Genomic DNA, 15,611 nt, shown 5'->3' with positions numbered 1-15,611 from the left:
AAGGCTCGCCACTATCGAGGGTTTTAAAAAAAAAGATATAAGAATGTTGCAGTTATCTAAGAAGCTCTAAAACTGAAACCCAGTGTTTTATAAATGTTAACCATTAATTAATCCTCGGATATGATGTTAAAACGGATGTCCTGTGTCAAAGTTGGTGTGACACGATGAATAATCATTAATGTTTAACGCCTGTAAGCGTCAAACATAGGTCTGAATTTGAAGTCCTTCACCGGTCTTGATGAGGTCTCCATTTGAGTGAACACTTCTTGAGAGAGACGTTTTACAAAATGCAATCAACCAATCAATCTCTCACAAAGGGTCAACAAATCCATCTTTTAATATAGCTATCAATACTACTAAATGACAGCTATAGTTCAGTAAAAGTTTGATGTTTTTCGCATTTGCAGTTACAGAGGAGTAGTGCTTATAATATTTTCAAATCAGGTCCAATAACTCTGTAAAAAATTTAAACAGCGATATTTTACCCGCATGTACTTGTATACTGTCTACATCCCTTAACATGTATGTAAAACTTATACGGTACCAATTTTGATGCACCAGATGCGCATTTCGACAAATAATGTTTCTTCAGTGATGCTCAACCGAAATGTTTGAAATCCGAAATAACTATGAAGTTTTAGATCTAAATATAGCCAAAAACAGCGTGCCAAACAAGTGGAGCCAAATTCGTCCAAGGATAAAAGCTATGCACGAGGGAGATAATCCTTAATTTTGAAATGAATTTATAAATTTTATAACAGCAATTAAATATACATCCGTATTTTCAAGCTAGTAACGAAGTACTTAGTTACTGGGCTGTAGAGACCCTCGGGAACTAACAGTCCACCAGCAGAGGCCTCGACCCAGAGGTCATAATGTAAAACTTATACGTTACCAATTTTGATGCACCAGATGCGCATTTCGACAAATAATGTCTCTTCAGTGATGCTCAACCGAAATATTTGAATTCCGAAATAACTATGAAGTTTTAGATCTAAATATAGCCAAAAACAGCGTGCCAAACAACTGGAGTCAAATTCGTCCAAGGATAAGAGCTATGCATGAGGGAGATAATCCTTAATTTTGAAATGGATTTCTAAATTTTATAACAGCAATTAGATATACATCCGTGTTTTTGTTTTCATCACCATGCATATATGAAGTCAATGAAAACTTTTGATATTAAAGCAAATCTGATAACAAAACCGAGAACTTTACTGTTCAATGATTGATATAATGCAGTGTGTAAAGATGGGTTCTACGATTCGAATTGTTCCAAACCATGTGGACACTGTAAAACGGGGACATTCTGTAATAAACTGACAGGGATGTGTCCAACTGGATGTCAAGCTCACTGGAACGGATCTAAATGTGACGGTAAGATAATGAATTTTGAATTATTCTTTTTCCTTTCAAAAATGGTTGCTTACCTCAATTGTGATTATTTGTATATAATAAAAATACCGTTCAGTCTTGATTAACCACAACCATATATACAAAATTCAGTGTTACACTTTCTGTATAATTGTTAACTGCATGTAACATCGTTGAAACCTGAAAAAAAAATCAAGATTGTAGTTCGAAATGACACTCCCAGTGTAGCCTTGTTTTAACATGCAAGAATATGGGTAATGAAATGGTGCATTTTCTACTACCATGGTATCTTAAAGCCAGCATATCAAATAACAAATTCGTTGACTTCGATTACGTCCAGTTTATTTTAATAGAGTGTTCATTAAATACATGAACTAAGTTTAAATTAAAAGTAAGCACTGAATAGGACCTGAAAATTACATAAAACACATCTTCTCTTTCTTTTACCACATGCGCTTATATCTGTTTCATTTTTCCCCTCCGCATTATATAAAAATGTCTGTGAACAAATTGAAGGCCAGGTTTAAAATTTTAAGATGGACTTTGATTTAGTGTGTAAAGGCAGGTTTTATGGATTGAAGTGCTCTGAGTCATGCGGCAATTGTAAGGCAGGGTCGTTCTGTAATAAGATGACGGGGGTGTGTCCAGACGGATGTAAGGATCACTGGAACGGAACTAAATGTGACGGTAAGACTATCACATGTGTTTATGTAATTAACATTTTAGTTGTTTTGCTTCAAATAAGTTAAACACTTTGTTTTGAGTCTGTATTTATCGTCATTAATTTTAACTGTTGATTAAGTCCAAATTTTAAGGTGTTTTTTTTTAGGAGAGTTTGTTGCATTCAAACAGCCACACTACACTTGTTTGTGATATGATGCCCATCAACAAATATAGTCTAAAATATTGTTAAGTAATAAATATAGACGCCAATAAATCCATTAAAATAACATATCTAATTCCATTTGCCTTTTAGAATAATAGAAATTTAAATTATTTTCAATGATTACTATATTTCAGTATGTGAAGGCGGGTTTTATAGCCAGAATTGTTCTAAAGCATGTGGACACTGTAAAACAGGAACGTATTGTAACAACATCACAGGGGTGTGTCAAGAGGGATGTCAAGATCACTGGGGCGGATCTAAATGTAACGGTATGACAATTAACGTTTTCTCAAAAATTATAACTTTACCTGAACTTTGCATTTCAATTTCATTAACTTTGTCTCATTGAGTGTATCTGCAAATTTCAATTTTATAATACCAGTACACATTTTAGTAACATTGTAACTTATCAATATAAGCAATGAAAGGTGAATATAGCGAACATCGATCAATGTCATAACTCCTTCAAGCAAATCGAAGCTCATCATAAATTACCTTTATACGTGAAGATTTAATCAGTAAGTATTCAATGTCCACTTCATCCCAGCTCATTTAACACACATCACATCTAAACATGTTGATTTAGTTTACCTCCTTCTACAGCAAACTTCATAAACTGAGTGTGAAATTGTGGTGAATCAAATTCTTCTTCTTCTTCTTCTTCTTATTATTATTATTAATTCCGTTTACCTGATCAAGATTTAGGCCACACTGCAGATGTAACCGGTCGACAGGGGATGGTTATTCCTCCTAGGCACGTGATCCCACTCCTGTGTGTCCAGGAAAGCGTGTTTGCCCAACTCTCCATTTTGCATTGTTTATAGGAGTTACGAGATTGATCACTGTTCGTTATCTTGACCTGTCATTATTCAAGAAATGCAAAACGACACTTAACATTTCCCTAATGTAAGTGAGATGGGCCGAAAATGAATTGTTGCAACGTTTCAAATAATAAAATCATTTAACACTCTACTGCATGCATCATCCAGCGGACAACGTCATAACTGAGTTGCAATAACGTTGGTCTACGTTGCTTCAAAAATGCATTTGAACAAAAATTTTCCAGGTTCGTTTTAACAGTATGCATTGAACGGGCGCTTCAGATTCCATTCAAACAAATACTTTCTGAACTATGTTTGATACCATTACAGTTGTGATACCCCAAACGTATTTTGCTACAACATATGCTTAAAGTTGTGCAAATCAAATGTAGATTCTAAACTATTCTAAAGAACTTTTAATGAATTTGAAACCGCAACACTTCTCAAACTACCAACACCAAAGCTTATGATATTTCAACACATTGCATGATATTTCCCCAAAATAAATTTAAAACCTTGACTGTTTTGACAATATGAGCAGTTGTTTCATCAACAACAACTGTACTTGACATTCCTTATAGGAGTTACGGGATTGACCATTGTTCGCTATCTTAAATTTCCATCGAATGAAGCTGAACGAATTGAAGAGAATCCTTTCGATATTTTATCTACTACTATAATTTAGTTTGTGAACGCGGCTCAGATAAGGCTATTCTAGAAAAATCACAGTGCTGTTATAAATGTACCTCTCTGCACTTCACACCATATGACGTCTCAAGGAAAAAGTACGTCACAGCGTAGATGTTTTGATAGCTGCATCGCGGGGAAAGTGTCATAATATTTTGTCGTTATTTACTACTGTTATCAATTGATAAGCTGTATACGTGAAAATATATCTTGTCAAATTAATATATATATAATATATATATTATTCCTTTATGATATCAAATAATTCTCCATTTTTAATGTATAGTATGCACAAAGGTGATATTCATATTGTATTGTAACCTTAAATCGCACCTAATCTGAATGACTGATGCGTTTAAAAATTCCCTCATGTACATAAATATCATACTACAGAAACAGTGGCGAAGTTCAGGTTCATCTGCTATAAAAAATAATATGATTTTTTTTTTTCTGATTTATGCAAGGTGAAGATAACGAGCAGTGATCAATCTCATAACTCCTACAAGCAATACAAAATAGATAGTTGGGCAAACACGGACCCCTGGACACACCAGAGGTGGGATCAGGTGCCTAGGAGGAGTAAGCATCCCCTGTTGACCGGTCACACCCGCCGTTAGTCCGGGTTAAACGGAGTTATCCACAGTCAAAATCAGTGTGCCAAGGACGGCTTAACAATCGGTATGAAACACGTCAGACAGCATTTGACCCAATGCGAGCTTGTATTGACGAACTAGATCGTTATAACGACCATAGAATTTGCGAAATGCTGACTTCAATCGAGACTGTTGAAATCCCTGTACCATCAACTTGTTTGTCAGTAGCTTACCTCGATTTAAAAACTGACTATACCCAGAACAAGCTCTGGCATATCGAATCAGTTAAGATATATAAACACCATATGCAGGTGATAATGGAATATTGCTACATAAATGTGGGAAGTTGATGATGGAGAAGCTGAAATCATCCCGTTTGTCATACAGTTGAGTTGTTAGTTTGCCGTTAATGTCTACTTTCAATAAAATATCTAAGTATGAAGCAGAAGTGGAGGACTCTGTGGTGTCCTTTATTTCCAGCTCACAGAGATATATCAAATCGACATATGTATGAAAGTTCTCATTGTTAATAGACAAAACGTCATCGATATATCTAAAAGTCGAATTGAAGGTCACACAGAGATATTTTTTCTTCTCACGTAGAAGTTTTTGAATAAATTCTGCTTTAAATATAGTTATGCGTTTGAAAAATGCGGGGACCAATTTCTGCCCTGTATATTAACGGTATGATATGTACAAGAATGTGGAAAACCCCGGTAATTCGCTGATGAATGTTGATATGTTGTTAAATTATAGCATGCTTAGTTTGAGCATGCATTTGTTCTCAACACTTTTCATGTTAAGGATTTTTTTCCTGAGTATATCAATAACAATTCAGCTGGTTACCCGCATGAACTTGAACTTTTGTTCACAAATGGGGCCTCTTGCTGTTTTCCAAAAACAGTGTCACGTGATATTCAACTGACGTCAAGGGGAATTACCATGAGGGGGATTTACGGTAGCTCAGTCACGGTCAACATATGGGATGTATCGTTTCGATTTTTAACCGTAACAAGTACAATGATACCTGTGAATTTGAGGTGCAAATTCACGCCATGATTATTGTGCATTTTAGTATGGAAGCCCTTAACCTAGTTGCGAAGGAGGATATTACGGATTGAATTGTTCTTAATCATGCTGATGTAATAAGGGAGGGGCGTCCTGTAATAACATGCAGTGAGTCAAGTGAAAACATTTTAACAATGTTTTTTTTTTAATTTATTAATTTTTTTTGGTCACATACAATACATCAAACACTTACATAAGCATATCTTTCATACATGCATACATGTTTCAATATCCCTGTGATTTAGGTTACTTGCTGTACAATAGTGAAAGTAATAATAATAACAATAATACATGTACTAAAAATAATGACAAGCACATATAGTAATAATTAATCAGTTGCAAAAATATTTTCCCACTTCATCCATATTTTATCAAAGTTATATATATTAAATGTTTGAATTGCAGCATATTTCTCTACATGATATTTAAACTTTAAGTGACATAGTAATCCAACAAGATTTGGTTCTTTATTCTGCATTAAACAGATAAATATGCATTGTTTAGCATATAGAATTATAAAGTTTATAGCTTTATTATTTATCGGGTGGTATCAAGATGGTTAATATAAGCAACTTTATTACATCATTGAAATGCTCTTGGATTAAAAGGCTTACTAGGTCCAACTGTCAGAAACTATGGATGAATATTTTTTCCCCATGTATGGAAATGATATTTTAAAGAAATTATATGACTTTGAAGATAGTTTTATTGTGGAACAATTATGAGTTAAAAGCAATGTTTTTTGGAAGGATGTTTTTAATGCTTGGTTTTTCTATTTGAAGACTAGTCAAAATCTTCCAAATATTAAAAATAATTTTCATAATATTCCAGTGTGGTACAATTCTAATATTAGAATTGCGGGAAAACCTGTGTTTTATGAGAAATGGTATGAAAAGGAGATTAAAGCTGTTCAAGGTTTTAACAATGTTTTGATATGAAATGACAAATGCCATGATTTTAAAGTTCAATGATTGATGTAATTCAGTGTGTAAAGATGGTTTCTACGACATGAATTGTTCCAAAGCATGTGGACAATGTACGACAGGGACGTTCTGTAATAATATGACGGGGGCGTGTCCAAACGGATGTGAAGATCACTGGAGTGGATCGAAATGTGACGGTAACACTATCTAGTAGATGTCATTATAGATAATCATAACTTTAGTTATTCAACATTTTATGTATCACTCCATGTTTATGAAGTGGATTTATTCTTTTTAGCATTAATTATCGAGTAAGTGAAATTTACAGTTTGTTTCTCTGCATCTAATTATTCATACAATAAACATTATATATGAAGATATACCTTTACGTGTTTTTAAACATGTTCAGTAATAAATATTTGAGGCAAATAAAACCTTTAGAGTATGTTAATGCAATAAATGAGGCATTATATACCTAATAGTGGAAACAACATTACAATAATTCAGTGTGTCAAGGCGGATTTCATGGATTGGACTGCTCTGAATCATGCGGACACTGTAAGACAGGGGCGTTCTGTGAAAAATCCACAGGGGTTTGTCGAAATGGATGTCATGATCACTGGAAAGGAGCAAAATGTGACAGTAAGAAAATTAGCTTACATTTAATCCTTTACTACAATTTAAAATTTACTCTTTTAGCATGGTACTTCATAAACCGAGAGTAAACACTCAGGAACTATTATCAAATTACTATTACCCGGAGTGAGTTTGCACAATTCCCCTGTGTTCCACTTGCTCATTACTTTATGTTTGCTCACCATACAAAGCTCATTTTGTTTTACCATAGTTTAAATATTCAAAATTAAAGCTCATCAGATGGTACTCTACATACCCTGCATTGTTGCAAATTGACTCAGAATCACTTAAGGCCTTTGATTTTTGTTAAACAGGGTCACCACTCATTATGCGCTTTGTAACACATTGATACATACCGTTCTGCGGATGAAAACGATAAATAACAAATTGTTAATTACTATGAGAAAAATGTACCATTTTGGATGTGGTTCCGAGTAAAAAAGTCTTACATATTCATTTTCATCAGTGTATTTGTGAATGGATACATGCGTGTGACTTTCATGTAAATCAACATTCAATATTTGTATCATGTTTACCATATTTGATAAGGAAATAAATATTCAGTTATAACAGCAGTCATTACATCACATCAGTTATTCTTGGAGACATATATTTTTGGTACCATGTGTATCTCTGTACGGCTTTTGACTATGTCGTCTTTTCATCATTAGGTACTTCTATGTCTGTATTTTTCATGTACGAAGATTAAGGCAGAAGTTTCTATGAAGCTGTTCTACCTTCATCATTACACATCTGTTCAAAATAATCGTCTTTTACCATCCTTGAGTTAAACCGCGATTTCTCAAAACAAGAAGCCGGGTGTTAATGTGCCGAAACCTGTCTATCTTCTTTAACATAGAAATATAAATGGTGAAACTAACGAACAGTGATCAATCTCATAACTGCTATAAACAATACAGAATAGATGGTTGGACAAAAACGGACCATTGGATACACGAGTGGTGGGATCAGGTATCTAGGAGGAAAATCATCCCCTGTAGATCGGTCAGGTCCGCTGTGAGCCCTATATTCTGATCAGGTAAAAGGAGGTATCTAGTTAGTCTTACAAGAACGATCTAACAATCGGTATGAAACATGAGAGAAAACATTCGACCAAATGGTGGGTTGCATTGACGAATAGATCGTTATAATGACCTGAGAATAACATTCAATCTTGCAAGTAACGCCCTTTTCTGGACATTGCTGTAATAAAGACCTTGCATGGAGACTATGAACCAGTAAATTGTAATTTAATCATCGACGGTTGTACACACACATATGACAAAGAAGTGCTGTATACCTCTATGTTCTTGTGATTTTAAGACATAAATAGGTAAATTGGGCAAAAGGGTAGATGCAGCATGGGGTAGTTAAGACATACCCCCTCCCATGGAACAGCTTAACTGATTTTATGCATTTTAACTATAGGCATATAGCAATGTACAAACAATAATAAATTATATATGACAGTCCTCCTTCGGGATCATGTCAACGAATTTCTTGAAAGCATGTATTGGAATGCTCCTTTGTTAGCTGACCTGTTTCTATATTCAAATGAAGCAGAATTTGTTCAAACATGTCTACGTGAGAAGAAAAATATATATCGCTGTGACCTTCAATTCGACATTTCGATATATCAATGACGTCTTGTCTATTAACAATAATAGTTTTCATTCATATATCGATTCGATATAATCCTGTGAACTCCTAATAAAAGACACCACAGAGTCGTCCACTTCTCCATACTTAGCTACTTTATTGAAAGTAGTTATTAGCGACAAAAGTAACAGCTCAACTTAATAACAAAAGGGATGAGTTCAGCTTTTCCATCGCCAACTTCCTCGATTTATTAAGCAATATTACATTAACACATGTATATGGTGTTTACATATCTCAACCGACTAAATACACAGGGACTTCTTCTGTTTATGGTTAGCTTTTAAACCGAAGCAGATCACCGATAAAGAAGTTGATGGTGCACGGGTTTCAGCAGTCTTCTTTAAAGTTAACATTTAGTACATTATATAGCCGTTATAGTGATTTAATTCACAAATACAACCTATCATCGGGTCAATTGATATCTGACGTTGTTCATACCGATTGTTAGGCCATTCTTCACACTGATTTTGACAACGTATAACTCCGTTTACCTGATCAAGATATAGAGTTCACGGCTGGTTTGACCGGTCGACAGGGGATGCTTAATCTCCTAGGCACCTGATCCCGTCTCTGGTGTGTTTGCCAAGTAGTTACATCGCTAAATTTGAAAGTAATATTTAAAAGAAAATTGCTTGACATTTAGAAGATAGAGTCGCTATCAGTTATGGCCTTGAAAACGACACGCGATGGTACAAAAGTCAAGTGTAAGAGTTATGATATGAATGCCATACATATGTCTAAATTTCTATAGTTCAACATAGATGTAGAAGTGTATCAAACCCTCCTGACATCGATCTCTTTACAAAGGACCAGGAAATCGAACACAAATTACACTATCTAGTCTAATTATCCTTCCATCTTGACATCGATCGAAATATGTCACTCCTACCCAGTAATGGTGTTCCTTCACATTGAATAGTGGAACCATGATAACACTAGGCAAAAGATAGAGATGTCATACCTAGTTAATACATTAGATAGCCTATCATTTAATCATTACGCTTGCTTGTATACCACAATATACCACACTGACGTTTCTATTTTCTAAATCAAAATTGCATCAATTATCTCTTACCATATATTGTGCTATTATAGTGTGCAAAGACGGGTTTTATGGACCGAGTTGTTCTCAAAGATGCGGGCTTTGTAAGACAGGGACTTGTAATAACGTGACTGGGGCTTGTTCAGACAGATGTAGGGATAACTGGAACGATCCAATCCATTGCACGCATGGTAAGCTTTGAAAGTATATATATATATATATATATATATATATATATATATATATATATATATATATATATATATATATATAATTTGTTAACACCAACATTTACTTGAAGTATGTTTCAAAATTGTAGTAGTAAATCCTGCCAATCCATTCTAATCAGCAGTTTTGTTTATTAGAATGGATTAGCAGGTCATATAATCTTTTAAGTTGTCACGTTGAGTGCAAGTTATCCAATTAATTGGAGTAGGCTGTGACATTTTAGTTATTGTGTACATTACAATGCTACTCAAACTGGAGATGGTTTTGAAATTGAACGTTTTTGGATTCCTATTCTATTTTCCAAATCTGATTATAATTTGATGAAATGAATTGTACTGCACTGTTCGCTGATCAGGCTTCAAGACCATACTATCTCGATAAACTTAAGTGTAAGCTTAAAATTCAGCTTTTCATTAACAACTAAAATTCTCAACATGTGTTTGTATTTATTTCCATCATCTGCCGGAATTTTTTTAAAACGTCCATACTAAATAACTTTTATAGGTATAAGTAACCGAACGTTTGATTTAAATAAGAAATGAAGATAACGAACAGTGATCAATCCCACAACTCATATAAGTAATACAAAATTGATAGTTGGGCACACACGGACCCCTGGACACATCAAAGGTTGAATCAGGTGCCTAGGATGAGTAAATATATATATTACCAGTTTATTGTTTTGAGGCCTGTTTTTTATGAAGCATGGTTTATTCAATGCTTCTGAATGCGAAGAAAACTATCTTCTTGTGGTCTTCAACTCGGCATTTGAATTTATCGATGCCGTTGTATTTATTAACGATTTACATGTGTATCCATATATGGATTCCACACAACAAATTCATCAACATGATTCGTACTTAGAAATGTTCTTGAAAATGTATATTAAGGACATACTAACAATTTAACTCCACGGTGAATGGGATGATTTCGGTTTCCCCATCGTCAACTTCCCCTAATTATGTAGTAATATTCCATTATCACCTACACTGTTTATATCCCCCAATCAATTTGATACACATGTAGTTGTTCTATTTAAGGTAGCTATTGATAGCTACCCCCCCCCCCAAAAAAAAAAAAACGCTCATTGATTTTTTTTAAAATTTTATTTATTAAAACATTTTGACTTTATCCTAAAACATATCAAAAAATCAACAAAAGTAATCAGGTTAATTTTCGAGGAAATCGATATTGAAATCCCCTCTTTTGCAGCCCCAAAAGGCAAAAAAATGCCAAAATTGAGCAAATTAACACAGAAGCCAATAGAAATTGTATTGACACCAGAAATAGTGTTTGTCATATATAGTTATGTAAATTAAACACAAACAGATAAAAAATCAACATTGATTAGAAATTCAAAATGCATCTAAGGAAAACATTGGGATGATTCGACTTGGCAATTGGCCAAATTTACCCTAAATATGGCGTTTCTAAAATACTATCAGGCATACATTTTCTGACAACAACAAAATTCAGCTCATTAAATTTCTGATTTTATTTCATTTTTACAATAAGTCAAGTAGTATCTAAAATATTGAATGGAAACAAATATACTAAATGAGGTTTAATCTGAAACTATGTCAGATTTTGTAACCCTACCCCATCCCTTCTAGAAATGAATTTTAAGAGATACAGTCAGTAGAGATAAACTATTGACCTTAAATGATTAAGCATTCCAAAATTACCACACTGAGCATTCAAACTAGCAATACTAGAAGTTTCCATGAGCCATTTAAAAATCATATATAGTGTGTGCTATTGCAGTTGACCTTTTCGCAATCACAATGATTGCCTAAATATTTAGTTATTTTTCACACAATTTCTTGTAATACCTGGACCAAATCTATTACCTATACATATTTTTTTATAGAAATGTATATCACTATACAGTATAATACACCAAAGATGTTGAAATAACCATTTCATATTTCAATAAATAATTAATACCAATAGAAAGAGACACATGGACTGCCCATGGATCACTACATGTAAGTCCATCTGTGTCATCTTGCCCTCACAGATAGGTGTGTCTTTCATAAGTTTTAAGATTTCTAATTGTAGTTTCACAATGAACCAAAAAACTCACTATTGGATAACTGAGAATTCATGTACATGAATATTGCATTAACTAACTGTAGTTGTCCTCAGGTGAAGGTATATGTTCACTGTATGTATAAGGGGAGGGGGGGTGTTAGTTCCATTATGAAACTTTTCTAAAAATTTGATATACCTTAATGTATCAATGATGTATATTTCAACTAAATTTTGAATTACAAGGAAAATTCAAACACATTGATTGAAGTTATAAAATTGATATTCTATCATGTGCACATTTTTTTTAATAATATATCTAAGAAAGAATAATCAACATTGAAATTTCCTTTACATCTATGTAATAGTATTGTCTTTCAATGGCATGTACATGTAATACACGAGTACATGTACTTGTTTTCCCTTAAATTCACAATTTAGTTTAAAGTTAAGTATGTTGTACAACATCCACTGCTCTGAGCTCATATAAGTGAATTAATGTTTTTCATCCAAGTTCCAAATTTTGCAGTAGTTCTTTAATCTTCGGAACTTGATCAAACATTTTTAAATTTGTGGAGTTGTGGGGATCCAGGGGATATGTCATCATCACTGTAAATGGAGTACCTGTTCAAAATATAGATTAATATATTTAAATATAGCAAAAAGATGAATATCTTATATACTCAGAATTGTCTTTACAAATGTTTATCAAAAGAAAATATAGTACCTCTCTTGCTGTTATACTTGTTGACTCGAAATCCACTTCAACCTCCCTTGGCCCTCAGGCTGATTCCTAGAAAAAAAGATAATCATAATTGATATTTGCACAGTTAGGTCTATAATATACCATTGAGTAATTACACTGCGTCAGACAATGTGAATTTTAAAATTGTTTCTCAACACATATTCAGTGAAAATTTAAATACTGATGGTTCAAAATTATAAATTGCAATATGAGATGACATGTATATATGTTTTCATAATCTGCCATATACTTATCATATCTGTTTTATTTACAAAATGTGGGTCAAGAGAAAGGCATACATGTAGTATACATATCTTACTTATACATACAGTGCATACATTTGCTTATGATAGGGCATATGCAGACTTGTGATTAATTTACATTATTTTTAAAAAGGTTTTGCCAACCTACATGTTTGTGTGAAACACGAAACCTCAGGTTTGATATATTTCTTAGGTCACTGAAATTTCAAAGTACTAGTATATGTATACTATAGTCTAGGGGATTATAATTCAACACATGCCCCCCCCCCTCCACTTTCTATCCGGTTCCCTCATACCCCTAGATAGTAGGTCTATACAGATATTTGTTTTTCATTACTTATATACTAGTAGTTCAAGGTATGTTATTTTTGTAACGGTTATTTTCATAACGATATTTTCTTAATAAAAGAGTTGTGAAAGCCTGGCATGTTTACAAATGTGGTATACATTTACATGACATCCGTTCGTTTACAATCACATGCACGGGTGGGAGTTATATTTTAAGCACACATGGAATACATATATACATACAAAATAATACATCTACTGTATGTCGTGTGTTTAAACTTACAGATGTTATTATAAATCGCGTTGTGAAATAGCAAAGGAAATGTGAGTTGAACTTTTCAATACAAATTTATGGTATTTTTTTCACTCACCAAACGAAATTATGATTTCGTTGTCCAAGTTGAATGCATCCACCAACTTCCTCTTCTTGCAAGAAACTTTGTTTAGCCTCTCAATGACTGTATAAACAGTATTTAATTTCGCAGCATGCTGCACTCGGACATTACGATATATCAACCAACAACTTTCTTTACGCAGCGCATCTGTGTACATGGATTGGTGGTTGGTTTAACATTTCGATTAGCAAAAAGTTTCATACAGATGAAACATTTGATCTACCATTATTACAGATATTGACGTATACTTATGTGGTATCACCGGCACCGTATGTGTATGTTTTCTCTAGGCGAGTCAGTCACAGCAACAAAACACTTTCAGAACCCCTTTTTGTTTTTCGACTATTCTATGACGGAGTAAGAAATTCCGGAAAATGAATTAACGTGGAAATACACATTTTTTACTGATCAAGTGGTTTCTATCCGTCGCTACCTTAAGATCATTTTTTTAAAATCAAGGCAGGCTACTGTCAGACGAATAAAAGATACAGGTGTTTCAACATTTAACTTGAACATCTAGTAAAGTACATGGTCGCTATAATTGTCTAGTTTGTCAACATCACATATTTGTTTGTCAGGTGTTGTCTGACGTGTTTCAAACTGATTGTTAGGTCGCTCCTAGCATATATATGTTGACTACGGACTGCTTCATTTGCCTGATCAAGATATAACGTTCACGGTATGTGTGACCAGTCGGCAGGGGTGGCTACTCCTCTTAGAAATCTGACCCCACCTCTGTGTACCCAAGACCAAATAGTTGACTAATATTTTTGTATTCCTTATAGGGTTATAAGATTCGTCACTGTCTGCTATCTCCACCTTTCATTCAAGTGTGTAGGACATATCATAAGACTACAATGCACGCTCATAGATGAAATAAGACTTGTCTTAACATCATTGTACATAAAAGTAAACCAATGATATAATAGGAATAAGAATAAAATCGTTAATGAATAAGGAAAATAAAGAATCGTATTCAATCTAGTTATGAAATACTATAAAAGAAACATCACAAAACTATTAAATTAATACTAATATCATTGAAGAAACACTGTGTGAGATTCAAGATAAAGTTCATAGATCATGGAAACCATTGATATGCTTAAAAAGTGTCTATGCTTTCACTTCGGACGCCAGTAAGATTTGAATGCACAACCCATGTCTATAAAATAATTGTAGAAATGTAATTCAAAGAAATAATCGAAGACGTCTAGCAAGTACTTGCTAGTGAAGCACACGCAATTTTTTTTTATTCTAATGTATAAAATTATGATTCAACCTATTAACAGTCAATACAAAACATTTGAATGCGATAATATTAAAACAGTATCAATGCCACTATCATCTTAATCAGGTCTTACTTACACATTAACGTCATTGGCATAATAACCTATACGTTCATCATAATGAACGGTAAACCCGATGTCAAACGTTGGCACTCCTACAAAGATTATAATATCAAAGGAGGGCATTGAACTCATTTATGAATACAGCTAGATGTAAACTATTTGACATTAAACAATCTTTTAAAGTCTTGTTTCTTGTTGTAATCTAGTATGTGTAAGCGTATTCTATGGGTTGAATTGTTCTAAGATTTGCGGACATTGTAAGAGAGGGACAAATTGTGATGACATGACAGGGGTGTGTCAAAATAGATGTGAGAATCACTGGAGCGGATCAAAATGTGACGGTAACAAAGTAAATTACATAATATAGTATCTAAAACTTACATGGCACTTCAAATGTACCGTGCGGCTACATATGCCAGAAGTGGTGTTAATCAAATGTGGATTCTAAAAAAAATTCTAAAGAACTTTTAATCAATTTAAATCGCAAAACTTTTCCAAAATCAATAGCATTAAAACCTTTGACTTTTCAACACTATACTCAACCATTCATCGCGATCAATTAACGACTAGACTTCTTGACCTCATAGACAGTTGCTTCTTTAACAAAAATGGAAAAAGGAAAT

The 15,611-nt window shown here is 33.6% G+C and overlaps 1 protein-coding gene across 1 annotated transcript in view; it reads left to right on the top strand.

Annotated features, from left to right (window-relative positions):
- LOC125660789 (multiple epidermal growth factor-like domains protein 10) overlaps positions 1–15,611 on the top strand; it is a 121,214-nt gene that overhangs the window by 69,594 nt on the left and 36,009 nt on the right. The window contains exons 5-9 of the mRNA XM_056147740.1: positions 2,395–2,529; positions 6,415–6,549; positions 6,860–6,994; positions 9,743–9,880; positions 15,195–15,329. Coding sequence (XP_056003715.1) covers positions 2,395–2,529; positions 6,415–6,549; positions 6,860–6,994; positions 9,743–9,880; positions 15,195–15,329 — 678 coding nt within the window. The remainder of the gene's footprint in view (positions 1–2,394; positions 2,530–6,414; positions 6,550–6,859; positions 6,995–9,742; positions 9,881–15,194; positions 15,330–15,611) is intronic.

This window comes from Ostrea edulis, chromosome 8 (genome assembly GCF_947568905.1).
Source record: "Ostrea edulis chromosome 8, xbOstEdul1.1, whole genome shotgun sequence".
Taxonomy (NCBI): Eukaryota; Metazoa; Mollusca; class Bivalvia; order Ostreida; family Ostreidae; genus Ostrea; species Ostrea edulis.
Note: the sequence above shows the minus strand (reverse complement) of the source record. Positions and strands in the feature narration are given on the sequence as shown.